At 46.5% G+C, this 14,765-nt stretch overlaps 1 protein-coding gene and 1 long non-coding RNA gene across 2 annotated transcripts in view; one reads left to right on the top strand and one right to left on the bottom strand.

Moving 5' to 3' along the window:
* LOC135816710 (uncharacterized) overlaps positions 1–5,566 on the bottom strand; it is a 7,294-nt gene extending 1,728 nt beyond the window's left edge. The window contains exons 1-2 of the long non-coding RNA XR_010553466.1: positions 5,462–5,566; positions 4,283–4,549 (exon numbers count right to left, since the gene is read on the bottom strand). This is a non-coding gene — a long non-coding RNA (uncharacterized LOC135816710). The remainder of the gene's footprint in view (positions 1–4,282; positions 4,550–5,461) is intronic.
* A 2,761-nt stretch (positions 5,567–8,327) lies between these two features.
* On the top strand, positions 8,328–12,416 carry LOC135816709 (uncharacterized). Its single transcript, XM_065329835.1, has 2 exons — positions 8,328–8,600; positions 11,609–12,416. The coding sequence occupies exons 1-2, from the start codon at positions 8,328–8,330 to the stop codon at positions 12,191–12,193; spliced, it is 858 nt and encodes a 285-aa protein (XP_065185907.1). The 3' UTR covers positions 12,194–12,416.
* Positions 12,417–14,765: the final 2,349 nt, after the last annotated feature.

Genomic DNA, 14,765 nt, shown 5'->3' with positions numbered 1-14,765 from the left:
CTCTTTCTTCCAGAAAGTTGGCCAGGTTGGAGACTGAACGGGAGAGGGTTAAATTCAAGAATTCGACGGATTGACTGATGGCGTCTAGCAGGATATCATCAGCAAACAGCTGTGAGTGGGCTGGAGCTGTGATCTGTTCTATTTCCATTGTGTAGATGGAGAACAAAAGAGGACCCAGCACACTTCCCTGAGGAACACCACACTCACAGGGAGAGAGGGCGGACGACTGGCCATTGCTCAGGACGACTCGCTGACGGCGGTCAGTTAGGTAGCTCATGAACCAACTGAGAGCCGTTGAGGTAATACCAAGCTGAAATAGATCTGTAACCAAAATTTGGTGTTTGACCTTATCGAAGGCCTTGCTCATATCGACAAGTACAAGACCTGTATGGCGCTGCTGATCCGCTGCCTCCAAGTATCTGTCTACAGCCAATGTCAGGGCATCTTCTGTGGAGTGAAGTGGGCGATATGCGAACTGGTTTGCGGGGAACAAGGAATTTCCGGAGAGGAACTTACAGAGTCTCGTGTGGACTACCCGTTCTAGGACTTTGGAAACTATTGGTAATAACGATATTGGTCTATAGTTCTTAGCGACAGCTTTGTCGCCTGACTTGAAGAGGGGACGAACATCCGCAATCTTCAGAGATGCAGGAACAACACCAGAAGCCAGAGATGCATTGATTAGTTTGGTGAGGGACGGTGCAAGGACAGGAGAACAGTGTTTGAGGATTGCAGCTGGAACCTGATCGCTGCCTGCAGCTTTGCGCACGTCGATGTTGGAGAGCAGCTTAGCGATCTCCTGCACACTTGCTGGAGCAAATTCTTCGAGGCATTCCTTCTTCGTGGGACCCAATGGGGCTGAGAGACGTAGTGGTCTAGTTGGGTCTGACACAACACCGCTGAATTGGTCACTGAGCTGTGAGACACTGACGGCTGGTGGAACTGAGGACTTGTTACGACCGCTGAGGTAGTTGATGGTCTGCCAGGTTTTTCGTGCGTTGGCCTGACTAGCAGCAAGAAGGTCCCTAAAGTAGGTGGCTCGGAGATGTCGTGACATACGCTTGGCTTCGTCTCGGGCAGAAGTGAAGACATTGCGTAGTGCCGGGTCTGCAGGTGATGCTTTCCACCGTCGATGGGCCGCGTCACGTCGCTGGACTAGGTCATGTAGAGCTGGCGTCTTCCAGGGGAAGGATTTCCGGGTAGGAGCTCTTGGGCGGTGTGGACGGATAGGAGCATGAGTGTTCAAGGCCGCGACAAGTTTCTCCAGCCACATATCCCACATTTCATCTTCTGTCCGCGCAAAGCAGAAGTTCTCTAGATCGCTATTTAGAAGGTGGTGTGCAAATTGACCCATATCAATTCTTGCAATGTTACGGCCACGTCGCACGGTCGGTGTGCAGGACGTTGTGAGTCGCAAATCAAGTGCCAGAGCGAAGTGGTCACTGATTGTACAAGGTACTACGACACAAGAGTTCACATGATCGTCTCCGACCAGAGCGAGATCCAGGGTTGTTTGGCTGCCTTGGGGTCCAATTCTGGTAGGACTGTCCACTTGGTTCTTGATGTCGAAAGACTTACACAGGTGCAGCAAGCTGTTTAGCTGGGGGCTGTCGCGGGAGCTTACATCGACATTGAAGTCTCCAACAAGGACCAGAGGTGACGTGGGAAGTGTGGAGATGACAGTGTCTAGTGCATTCGTCAAGTCTTGCCAGAATTGCACAGGAGTGCCTGGAGGACGGTACACGCCACCAAGGAGAACCTTGGAACGCTGCCCACTGACCTCTAACATGAGCATTTCCACCTGGGTGTCAGCCTTCACAATTCGGGCTCGGAGATGATCTCTTACATATGCTGCTAAGCCTCCGCCATGAGTTGGCCTGTCGCGTCTGACCAGGGTGTAATTCTGTATGCGTAGGATGTCATCGGAAACGGAGGTTGTTAAAAAAGTCTCTGCCAGCATCATTATATCAATTTTATGGGAAAGAATATAATCTTCAATTTCATGCTTTTTATTGAGAAGATGGCAAACATTTAGGAATCCTATTTTGAGGTTACTTTTAATTAATTCATGCTGTAGGGGATTTACAGTGGGGCAACTATTTCGTGGCTGAAAGATAGGTGCATGAGGGTTTCAGGGGCGTACATAGGGCGGTTCCCGGGATGCCCGGGAACCAGTAAAAAGAATTCGATGTGGGTACGGAGAATGTTTTGACCCAGGCCCAGCGTGCAGCGCATGCATGCCTAGCCTAGGGCTAGGTGACTGCAGTCCGCCTGGCGGTTCGAGAAGGGTGACAGGTGTAAAAGTGCTGCTGAGCCTGGGGCATTTTTGTGACACAGCGTAGATCTACTGAACTGACTAGGTGCAACAAAGTCTCTACATACGAGTTACATCGATTCTTCGATCTCAGAGTCATTTCCTTTGCAGTTTGTTTCGACAAAGTTGGTTACGTTTTTGACGATGCTTTCGCTTTGTGGGAAAAAAAATGAAGAGTCGACATCCAGAGGGCCAGCGCTCTATTCAGACCTATTTTGAGCAGGAGGCAAAGCGTGTAGCCAGTGTGAGAAAGGTCAAGCGATAGATGAGATTGCGGACGCACCTGACTTGCAAGTGGAGTCTGCAACGAGCAGCACAGAGGACGGAATCGTCGGCGAAGCTGTAGAGCGACCGTTGTTGGAAGCTGCTGGATCATCCAAGACTTACTTCAGTGACATAGGAGTGTGTTGGAAAGGATATTCTGAAAGTGTACTTCCACAGTGGAATCCTTGATTCCCCGAAATTTGCCGGACATGGAAAAGATTGCCATCATGGACAATCATTGTGTGCCACTGAAGGCGAAGGATTTCGTTTCCTGTGCGTGTCCAGCCGGATAAACAGCGCCGCTTTCAACTATCCTGGTTGGAGGAGTTTCCCTTGGTAGTCTTTTGACCGGCGTGCCATGGTGGCTTCTGCTTGCCCTGTGTAATGTTTGCTCCAGATGATTCGAAGCTTAGGCAGCTTTACCGCAGTCCTCTCGAGAATATAACCCGACTCAAGACTGCATGAAATCGTCCTGCTGAACAAAACATCCATAAAAATGCCTTGGCAAAAGCTCAGTCTTTTGAAATCAAATATGCGTAGCAGTGACATTATCCATCAATTTATGCAGAAACTATGTCGGATGCGTATAAGAGCACTAGCAATTGTGTGGAATGTTGGTTGATCAGTTGGCATGGGAACCACTCCTGGAGGCGAGCGGTGTACGCCCCTGGGTTTAAGGGTTGAAAGGGGGCTGCGTGAGGATTTAAACAGAACATTTAGTGCTCCTCTGCAGCTCGACCAGTTGCTACACTGTCACCCTTGAAGCGCCATTCTCGAACTCTGACGTTTGAAGGCCAGAATTCCGGTTCCAGAACAGTAGCTTTGTGTTGTATTGGCAGAATTACGTGAGCAAAGGCCAACCCGAAGTACTTTGTCTCAGACACGGAGCACTTGATGACAGGTATATTTCGGCGTTCACACCATTTGGCGATCGATTCTGATGTGCACCCACTATTGACATTGCCCACATACAAAGCGCAACATTTTGTGCGGGATCCTCCCTGTAGTTGATCAGAGCGCTTTGGCCGGTTTTCATAGTACGACGTGACCTGAGTGCCTGGGTGACTTGTTTGGGGTCGTGTAGTACTGGCCTGCTGGCTGGGGCCTCCCCATGTGTTATCCCGTGCTCGCACCTGTGACGACTGTGCACGTGCCGCCGCGCTGTACAACCTGACGCTGTCAGCAGGCGGTTGTACACGCACGGGTTGAGGTTCCGGTGTGCTAGTTTGTACAGGGTCATGATCAGAGTTCCTTTCTTTGAGAGCCGCCAATTCTCCTCGAAGGGACGACACCTCCAACTGCAAGGCAGAAATTAGGGCTACCTTGGCGGCCAATTCTTTAACATTTTTTGCAATATCGGCCAATGCCAGCTGAACAACATCGCGCACCTTGTCAGACTGACCTGCTGAGTTTGTCGACGAACCAATACCGTTGTCGCGAAGAAGCTTGACTATCTGGGTACGGGAAAGTCCCGAGTGTTCCAGTCTGTGAGTCTTGGCGAGATGCCGGATCTCCTGATTGTCCATCACAGCAAGGTCTACATCTGCTGGTGCGGTGGGTGACTCCTCAGACAACATTGTCACATCAAGGGGCCTGTTATGCCTACCTCCAGACCGGCCTAGTGCCGGTTGGGCTTGAAAATTTGCAGAGCTCAAAAAGTCACAACTGCCCCGTACTCTGCATTCAAAAGCAAGTTAGTCTTACCTGCTTTGTTGGAGATTCAGCTATTTCTGCTGCTGCTGCTGCTGCTGATGATGATGATGATGATGATGATGGTGACAACGTGTTTCTGGGCAAAGTAGTCTGATCTGAGGCTGAACCTTGTCTGGGCACTCTAGCTGGTGTTTCAGCTGAGGAAGCGCTGGATGACATCATCGGTGGTGTTGCAGAAGATGTAAATGTACTGCCTGGTGATGGAGTGGACTGGGGAATTGAATCACGGCGATGTGAGGTAGTCGGCATCGGTGGTTGCTAAAGTATTCCAAATCGACAAAAAGCGCAATGTATGGTCCTTCAATAGCAGGTGTGTACATATATATGACAGCATCAAACTTGAGCATCTGCCCTTGTTTTTCGGATGCCGTTTTATGCTCCTTCTAAAAGAGGCAATTATGCCTTCAATTATTATTTATTATTATAATTATGCGTATAACAGTCTCATTGGGCATCGGCCCTTCTTTTTCGGATGCAATTGTATGCTCCTTCTCAAAAAGGACCTGATTATGCCAAAAATTATGCCCGCATAATCCGCTTACCCCTAGCAAGTGCAGCGCTGTGCCGCGAGTCCGCAGCCTTTTCGTTGAAGCATCAACTGATTATGTAATCAAATAACGTCTATTCACACAGGGGGTGATGAGAATAGCCAGGGCCGTACTAGCAAGAGTACAGAACCAAGAGTGGGAAACTCCTATCTTGAGCTGCGATGGGTTCACCCACGGCGGAATTTTTTTATTGCCTCATCCTTTGGCGGAAGTATGATGAAGTGGGTATTCTTTCCGGCGCTTGTTTTGTAAATACGGTGAGAGTTCGTCAGGTTCAAGACACGCCGATCTTTCGTCCGTTGTTCTGCTTCGACTACCGTAGCTGTAATGTACAAATTATTTGCACTTTGATCTCTGGCTACGCATGATGGCATCAGTGAGCTAAACCGCCGCCAAAGACAATGAAAGACTGATGTCATAAAAGAATTCCGCTGTGGGCTGGGGGATCGTAGAGTTGCACACTCTTGGTTATGTACTCTTGGTACTAGTAATAAATAATCCAATCATGAATTATACTATTCATGAATGGATTATGCATGGATCATGAATGGATTCATGAATGGATTCACGTTCATGGGTTCAACAAATTAATTGATTTGTGGGCCAAATCGAACGCACTCACGTGAGTCTGTATGTAGTCTGTAGTCCAGGTCGGATCCGTACTGCGCTCGTTAGCCTGTTCAACTCTCCCAGCACGGCAGCAGCCTGTTGTACTCTTGCCTCTACTCTCTAGTATAGCTAGTCTAGGCTACTCGACTCACTACTCGCACTGACGTCGTTATGTTACTACCGGTGGTACTGAGTACTAGTACTATGTAGTAGTACTAGTAATAGTATGGAACATTTTCGAACAACGACGAGCATAAACACAAAAATTTTGTGTTTATGCGCGTTGTTCGAAAAACCAATCTGAGCGCCGCAGGAACCTTGCCCTTGGCGCGCCCTGGCCTACGCTGCTTCGGCACGCATGGGTAGCATTGCATTGGTAGACTCCCGATCCCGGGATCTCTCATCACGGCTGTCAAGAAGCGGCAACTTAGAAAGATGGCGTCGGTTCGAGATGGCATGGTAACCGCGCACGTGCCGTGGTCCGTGACTTGCTCATGTATGCACGCAAATGCAAGTCACAAACTCACAAAGATCGTCTTTGCATTTGGAGAAAATATCTTCGACTCTCTTTGGAGATTGGCGAGGTTTGCCTAATCTTCACTTGATAGCGATGCCTGTATGTCCTCTCAATAATTAGAACAAAGAGAGCTGATGATCGCTTCATTGCTGAGCAGAAGTAACAATCAACTCTCCTCATGTCCTCAGTGCCAAAGGCAGACGACTGCAATTCCACAACGCTCATTTCACGTTGATGGAAACAATAATCGTGTACTATACTAGTACACACTTGGACCATTTGGTCATCCCTATTCTAGCCGCTAGTCCGTCCAGCAAGCAGATATTGACTATTACGATAAGTACAACCGCGTGAACGAGGGCTCACCCAGCAAATTCAATTCAAGACGTGACTCCAGTCAAGAATTAGGGTCTTTACTCGAGAACTTCACAAATACAGGTCAAGGCACCCCACAAAACTGATAGATGGCACGAACGAAAGACAAATAGGCTAGACAAAGTGTCCCAAGTGATTGAAAACAGCAGATCTACCAAATAAGACAGCTACATGTGCCTAAACAACGATTCCCATACAGTAGAGAGTAGTATCAGGCAGAATGAAAGCCTTGGAAGTGCACAAATACAGCCACGACCGCCACAAAAATTGGACGACCGCCACAAAAAAATTCTCATTGCTCTACCTCCTTGAAGGGTGAAAGTTACCAGTTATCCTATAGCGATGTCAGTTTATGCCTGTTGGAACCCCCCACAGCCCGCACGAAATACCTTTCAAATAATTCCAGGATGCAATTGCAGCTCCAGACAGGAGGAAGAAGAACACCGTGAAAAATAACGGCAACGATGCCCAAACTCTCGGGAAACGGCTGAAGTCTTCCTGAAGATGTTAACATTGAATAGCCATCGATTACCAGCGTGGTTTGGTGACTTTAGAACTGTTTTGAGACTTAGAACGAAGCGATATCTCAAATTTGATGGAATTGTTACCTGTCAAATGCGTGGGCGAGCAGGCCAGCTGACTGGTTATGCATGAACATGCATGAGCATGCATTGATTTTTCATGGTTCACGTGCAGAAAACTAAGTAAGTTGCCGCGATCCAAGTGCAGCTAACAGCCTAGCCGTGTCATGTATTGTTCGGTGGGAACATAATGTTGACTTCAAAAATAATTGAAACATTATTTTTTTTAATTTTGAAGAAGGGCTGAGGCTTCCTGCAGCTTCATCTGTGAAAAGAATTCGGGTGGACACACCCATTCCCATAGCGCTGCATATCACATCCGAACCAGTTCCGTTATAAAATAACGGAACTGGTTCGGATGTGATATGCAGCGCTATGGGAATGGGTACAGGGTGTGTCCACCCGAATTATTTTTTTTAATGTTTGCGTTTGAAAATAATTGGCGGATTACATACATAGTCATTGTACTGGATCGTAGATGTACGAGTACCTAGAGACAGCAAGAGGCAAGACTACTACTACTAGTACTACATGACTTAGTAGTACTAGTACTAGTTCAATCAGTAACATTCACTGGAGCAGTGCATAGCCTGGTGATGGCCATTAGGTATTTCTGGTATTTGCAGATTACTTGTATGGAGTCGACCCGGGTACGTAGTTACATAGAGAAGAGTTGTTTTTTGCTAATCGGTTGACGTTCGTTAGCTAGCGGTGTTTTGATCTTACTGGTACAAACTACCCCAGCGTAGCGTGCACTGTGACGGTAAGAGCATGAAAAAAACTGGTACATGTAGACATGTAGTGGAGGAGCAGACAATTGCACAAAATTTAAAATAATGCTGTGATCTAAAATAGAAAGTTCTTGGTTCGTACAGAGAGGCAGCTCCCATTTGTATGATGCTTGTCAGTGTTTGTGAAAGTATTGAAACTTGTAGTATGAAAAGAATTACTGAGGAAAACTCTGAAATTACAGTACTCGTAGAAAAAGATTTTAACAAAACAATCAAGCCGTGATGAAAAGTATGTAGCATGATATTTGAACTTGTAGCATATAGCACGCACTTTGGCAGTCATGAAGACACCAGTAGTCTTCCTGTGGAAATGACATTGATTTTGGAGTTTGCTGTTCAAACACGCCGCCACGCAAGCAGATAGTGACACCCAGTTGCTATATTCTACATTGTATGTGTTCGTGTGTGCGTGTGTGTGCTCTCCGTTACGTATCTCTGTGTTTGTTGCTATGGAGTCTAATATCTCTCTCTCTCTCTCTCTCTCTCTCTCTCTCTCTCTCTCTCTCTCTCTCTCTCTCTCTCTCTCTCCGTCTCTGTCTCTGCAGAGCAAGCTGTTCAGTGTACTGGACACTCATATGGAAGAACCATACAAGGTCACTGAGATAGCTAGTCACTATGGACGCTAAAGCCCTCGCTGACCATCTAACCAACTTCTACTCTGGAAAGACAGCAGCACGTCGACTCGCCGATGATGAAGTTGCGGCAAACGTCATGTGCAGGGTGTCCATGGTACAAAGTGGTACTGTGCCGACAAGGCTGAGTGAGGCATCAGGACGGCGCACGGCGTTCGTTGCCGGCCGAGATACTGCCTGCCGCGTTCTGCCGTGCAAGTCACCGTATGATGTCCTGCTCGCCCTCGGTCTAACACGCGAGTTCATCACCCTCAAGGTAAAAGATACGGGAAATCAGTACCTGTTTTAAAAAATGGCTAACAGCATCAAATGAGCCTGGAAGTGTTTTCGACTTGTGGGATGCGAGCTACAGTCAGACCTCGCTTAACCGCACACATCCGTTTTCCACGAAATTATCCGGGTAGGTGAGGGAACCGGATAATCGACCACACATACTGTATGTATGACATATGCTGAAAATCGATAACCAACGATTTTCTTCCGGATGGCGAGGGATCCGGATAAAAGAGGACCGGATAAGCGAGGTCCAGGCTCGTGTTATTTGTATGGGATGTGATCTACCATGCTCCTGTAATGTGTGTAGTATGTGATCTACCATGCTCCTGTAATGTGTGTAGTATGTGATCTACCATGCTCCTGTAATGTGTGTAGTATGTGATCTAGCATGCTCCTGTAATGTGTGTAGTATGTGATCTACCATGCTCCTGTAATGTGTGTAGTATGTGATCTAGCATGCTCCTGTAATGTGTGTAGTATGTGATCTACCATGCTCCTGTAATGTGTGTAGTATGTGATCTACCATGCTCCTGTAATGTGTGTAGTATGTGATCTACCATGCTCCTGTACTGTGTGTAGTATGTGCAGTTGTACACCACTGTAGTGTATGGTGTTAACATAGAGTTAGGGATATCAGCAGGATGAACTCATCTGCTTCACTACCTCTCTCTCTCTCTCTCTCTCTCTCTCTCTCTCTCTCTCTCTCTCTCTCTCTCTCTCTCTCTCTCTCTCTCTCTCTCTCTCTCTCTCTCTCTCTCTCTCTCTCTCTCTCTCTCTCTCTCTCTCTCTCTCTCTCTCTCTCTCTCTCTCTCTCTCTCTCTCACTCACTCACTCCTTTCTTCCCGGTTGCCGTGCTTGTGACTTTTTTTTTCCCCTGCTGCCGTGCTCATATTGGTTATCTAACTACAGCTGTATCTTCTTCTTGGTTCTGTTTGTCCGCTTATTATTATATTTTCTTTTCTCTTATTATCAGTGGGACCATTGTCATTAGGTTTAGGCCTGTTTTGGAACTCCACTTTAAATAAAGCCAAACAACAACAACAATCAGCGAACACACTGCGCACGGGGTTTGCGCAGTTTTCAGCGCTACCATACCAATGTACGTACTGGCGGGGACAAAAAATTGACGCAAATAAAATGGCGACTGGTCGAACGTGGCTAGGCTCGGACCTACATGTACATAATTTTTGGAATAATTTGAAAGCACATACTGCTGTGAACAGACCCCCATTGTTTCGATTCTGATTATGTCCAACTACTGTGCATGCACCTCACTTTGGGCATCTTCTGCCAGCAATTACACTAACGAACTTATACAAAACACACAGTATTAAAAATCGTTGAAGGACGACAGGCCCATGTTCGTCGATCGTCCAAGCTTCTTCATCTTCCTGAGTTCTTCTTGAATGATCGACCTTGTGCACCTTTCACCTCTGGGACCTTGCATTGCTTCGGTCAATTTTTTTCTTGCTTGGCACATGGATAGATCCATGGGTGAGGTACCAGTTCACCAAAAATTAGAAGATTTCTCCGGTGGGAACGTTGTAAAAAATCGCCTTCGATTCACCCACGCTCCTTGGGCATCGAAGGACAAATTTGAAAATTCGTCTGAAGAAAGTCCTGGGGCTCGGCTCATCTGTAGTTGATCGCGTGGCTGTTACCGTAGGCATGTCACTCTCTACCCACGAATCCTTCACCAGCAGCGAATATACGAAGCAATGAACGAAACGGCAGATCCTGAGCGCAAGGTTCCGACTTCAGCCGCCATTCTCCTTCTTCTCCATCAAGACTCTTTCCAGTTTCCCGGCAAAAATATTCATTTTCTAACTTGGACTTTTCTGGCCGCGCGCGTGCATGTAGACATGTACAAAATTCGATTACATCATAACTGCGCAAACCCTCTGCGCAGTGTGTTCGCTGATATCCCTAATAGAGTATGTTTAGAGTATGTTTAGAGTATGTTTAGCTATACTGATCTGCAAGCACGTGTAAAAGCGTATACGTATTTTCCCGAATAGAAGTCGAATTCGATTATAAGTCGACCACCCCAAATCCAGGAGTCAATTTCATTAAAAAAAGTTTTTATAGCTCCATGACACCCAATCATGTGCACATTCACATGTCTGAAGGTTTGTGGTTTTTCAATAAAAAAATAAATAAATAAAAATAAAAACACATACAAAATGATGAGTTCTCTGCGAGGAGAGATCATATCATGCCAGTAAGACAAAACCAGTGTCACTCGCGGAACGAAAGTTCACATGGTTCATACGGTAGTGCATTTTTGTACGGACACTGCAGTCACTTCATTTGTTGTGCCAGATTCCTGTATGTAAGTCAAGTTCCGTTTGTAAGTCGACCACCAGCTTTTGGCGAAATTTCTGGCGCACAAAAGGTCGACTTATATTCGGGAAAATACGGTAAACGTCAACTAGGACAAGTAATAGATATTCGCCATAATCTCCACAATTCCAGTGACATATGACAAGAATCCACCTTTCTGTGGCCAGTGACGTGTACCCAGCCGTCAGCATTACTTGTGATGAACACGGTGGATGTCTGTGATTTGTGTGGTGATGAACAGAGTGGATGTCTGTGATTTGTGTGGTGATGAACACGGTGGATGCCTGTGATTTGTGTGGTGATGAACACGGTGGATGCCTGTGATTTGTGTGGTGATGAACACGGTGGATGTCTGTGATTTGTGTGGTGATGAACAGAGTGGATGTCTGTGATTTGTGTGGTGATGAACACGGTGGATGTCTGTGATTTGTAGCAAAAATCTGGGAACGGTGTATACTCTGGAATACGGTTCGTAACACAGGCCCAACCGAACGTCTTCACATTATGCATATTTACTCACAGCTGTGTGACGGTGCTAAGTCTACATCACCCGATTGTTCTGGATGCAGAATGATGACGATTTGCAGTGCCTGAAAACTTGATGCGTGTGCTTTGCTTCCGGATCTTTTGCTTGTCCCTGTGCAGTGCGAGGTGGACAAGAATCATGCATGGCTGTTGCTCTTCCAGGCCAAGATTGTCGAATGCGATGACAGTCATGGTGCTGCTCTTGCCCAGGCTAATCCACAAGACGTGCCCGATGACAAACCCGCAGACGCGCACTTGCCGAAGTGCGTGCCAGCAACGTGGAGTGGTATCGTGGAGCTTTGCCGCCAGTTCTACCCCGGTGCCGTGCCTGACGTGATGCGGCATCTGAGCGAGTTCCGTGCGCGCTCAGTTGCCGATTACGAGAAGGCGCACGGCGTGAATTTTCTCTCAATAAAACGATCGCCCAGCCAGTTAATGGACTATAGCAGATTCATGGCACTTGCAGCTCCTCGCTCGGCCTGGCAAACGCGTCTTTTTCTCTACTGTGAATTACGCCTCTTGGAGCTCTTCACTGGTCAAGGGTTTACGAAGAATGAGTCGGATGTTGTCACAGTGGGAAATGAAGACCATTATCCGTGTCTCCGAGAATACGTGTGTGAAAATGCCGAGCTGGCCACACAGCTGAGCTCCGGTACGGCATCTCTGGTCAAACTGCAAGTAGTACTGCCGGATGAACTGCAGTAGTAATTATTACAATGGTGATGTTTGTTTGAAAAGGGTTTGCTCCCCACACTGGAGCTCATGCTACTAGTATTTGTTTGTTTGTTTGTTTGTTTAGCTTCATTTTCTTTCACCATAGGCACAGGAGAAATGCCTTCTCACTGGGCGTATTGCCACAGTTCTCGCAAAATGATGGAGATGTTTTTTTTATGTTCACCTTGAAGTTGATTTTGAAGCAGTGAACTCATGATCGTCGTATCATTATTGAAGGAGCCAGGTCAGTTGGTATGATGAGATGGTATCTTTGGGCTAAGTTAATTTATAGTAAAGAAAGGGACCAAGGAAGTACGTTGTATTTCTCGCCGGCCGAGCGCAGCGAGATAGGCGAGAACTGATTTCTCGCGAAATATTTTTTGTTGCAAATATGGCATCTGGTGTGTTCTTTATTGTCGCTTCTTTTCCTGACTTCTTCTGTCAGTTTTGAGTCTTACCAGTGTCCCTGCCCTCCCGCACTTCATTTATGTGCTTATTATCATTGCTTTTTTATCACTTTTTGCCGTGATGTGCTTACCATGCCTACATAATGCCTAATCGCCATTGGGGATATACACCCGGTTTTTATCCCTCACAACTGTGTACGTCGGCGCGAGGGTTTTTTCCCGGCTGGCTCGGTTCAGAAAAATTAATCTGACGGTCCCAAGTGGTTCTGAATCATGGCCTATTTTTGCTATCCACTGGCACGCCTATTCTATCTGAGACCGTCTCTGTTCTCAGTCCTTGCTTCCATACCTCACTCATTATCCGGTTCACATCTGGCTTCGGCCAACTACCCTTCACTTTGTGTAGTGTCGTTATTGCTGTCTATGTCTCTGTGTGTGCCAGTATATGTGGAGCGAGAAAAGTTATGCTATAATGTTCACTAACACCCCAGTTACTTGACAATCAGCTCATGCGATAACATTGCACAAAGCTGACCTTATAATTATGTAGTTTCTTTGGTGCTTTTCTTTACTATAAATTATTAATCATTGGCTCTCCTTCCGAGTCTATCTTTGGCTTGAGTGCTTTTTTCCTGAAGTGAAGCAGGTTAAACAACTCCACCAGAATGGAGCATGTTATGCAGTCGACTCCTGATGTAGCGACCACCATCTTGCAGGAGAATTAGTTCTTTATATCCGAAGTTTGTTACAACAGAAATGCTCTCACACCATAAAAAGAACACGTCATGACTGGCATGTGGTCCATGACTGCATGAGTGCAATTGGTTATCATACCGCCCTGCAAGATATTATTATAGTTCGTTATAAACAAAAACAGTTCGCTACCAAAGGTCATTTTTGAATCGGTTCAAACAGGGCCGGAAATGGACCATGGTCGCTAGCACGAAATTCACTACTATAACAATACGAGTTTGTTATGAGTGGAGTCAGCTGTGTATCCAACTTGGAACTTTGAGTAAAGCTTTCGAGTGGACATTCACTTTCAAAAATGGGACTCTCTACATCATGTAATGCCATACCTTCTCAATACAATTTCCCCAATTTCTGAGTGCAATTTTCTTGATTTGGTGTTGATATTTTGCCTGGGGACCCAACAGACTATACTTTCATTTACATCTAGTTACCACCTAACTGAGAACCTAAGCCATTTATTCAGTGTAGTTATTCTGTGTAGTTATTCTGTGTTGTTATTCAGTGTAGTTATTCTGTGTTGTTATTCAGTGTAGTTATTCTGTTTTACATAGTACATCAAACGGACGATCATGCCAAATATTTTACGATAATGGAAAGGGAGAAAAGAGAAGATAACTTTCAAAAGTGGAGTGGAGAAAGCACAGAGCGCAGAGGTCTCTTGGGGCAAGAGACCATGCGACTATTAGCCATGAAAGTGAACTTTCAAGGGACGCTAGATTTGGATGTGGTAGGACATGAACTTTAAAAACAGGGGGTAAAGGCGCTCCACAACAAACTTCGCAGCGACTATAATGTGGAACTGGTCCCTGTGAGATCCACGATATACACCTGCGCGTGTGGGGAGGGGGGGGGACATCGATCAGAAGCAAGGAATAGGTCCGTTTGGACTTCGGAACCATGATTTGACATTGTATCCTCCCCCTCCACCCCCCCCCCCCCCCGTATTGCAGGCACTTTCTTGAATTCTGCTCCATTTCATGATCTACATACATGTGCCCAGACATCCACAAAACAAACAAGAAAATGTACCGAATTCTGCCGATTTTTCTGCCGACATTATCCGCTGAGGATTTTCTCTTGCTCGCGATCACCTGTACGCGATCACTTGTACGCCTCTCCCCCCCCGGGCCCCCGCTCAACCATACCACGAAACAGGATAAGGATCACTGTGGTTTGCGGAGTGTGTGTGTGCATGTGTGTGTGTGTGTGTGTGTGTGTGTGTGTGTGTGTGTGTGTGTGTGTGTGTGTGTGTGTGTGGCTTTTTCTGGCCAGTGAATCCCTACTTTTATAGCTGTGCGGTGTAGACCAGGCTGAATAGCAGCCTTGCAAGCTGATGAATGGTGCAATCCCAGCACAAGTCGCTATGGCTTCTGCTGTAGCATCGCTATCATCGCCTCAGGCGA

The sequence above is a fragment of the Sycon ciliatum genome, chromosome 5 (genome assembly GCF_964019385.1).
Source record: "Sycon ciliatum chromosome 5, ocSycCili1.1, whole genome shotgun sequence".
NCBI lineage: Eukaryota > Metazoa > Porifera > Calcarea > Leucosolenida > Sycettidae > Sycon > Sycon ciliatum.
Note: the sequence above shows the minus strand (reverse complement) of the source record. Positions and strands in the feature narration are given on the sequence as shown.

What these genes read in the sequence shown, in the direction of transcription:
- LOC135816709 (XM_065329835.1), top strand. Translation starts at nt 8,328, where the DNA reads ATGGACGCTAAAGCCCTCGCTGACCATCTAACCAACTTCTACTCTGGA. An exon ending in GCGAGTTCATCACCCTCAAG is followed by an intron (nt 8,601 to 11,608) that starts GTAAAAGATACG and finishes GTCCCTGTGCAG; the next exon opens with TGCGAGGTGGACAAGAATCA.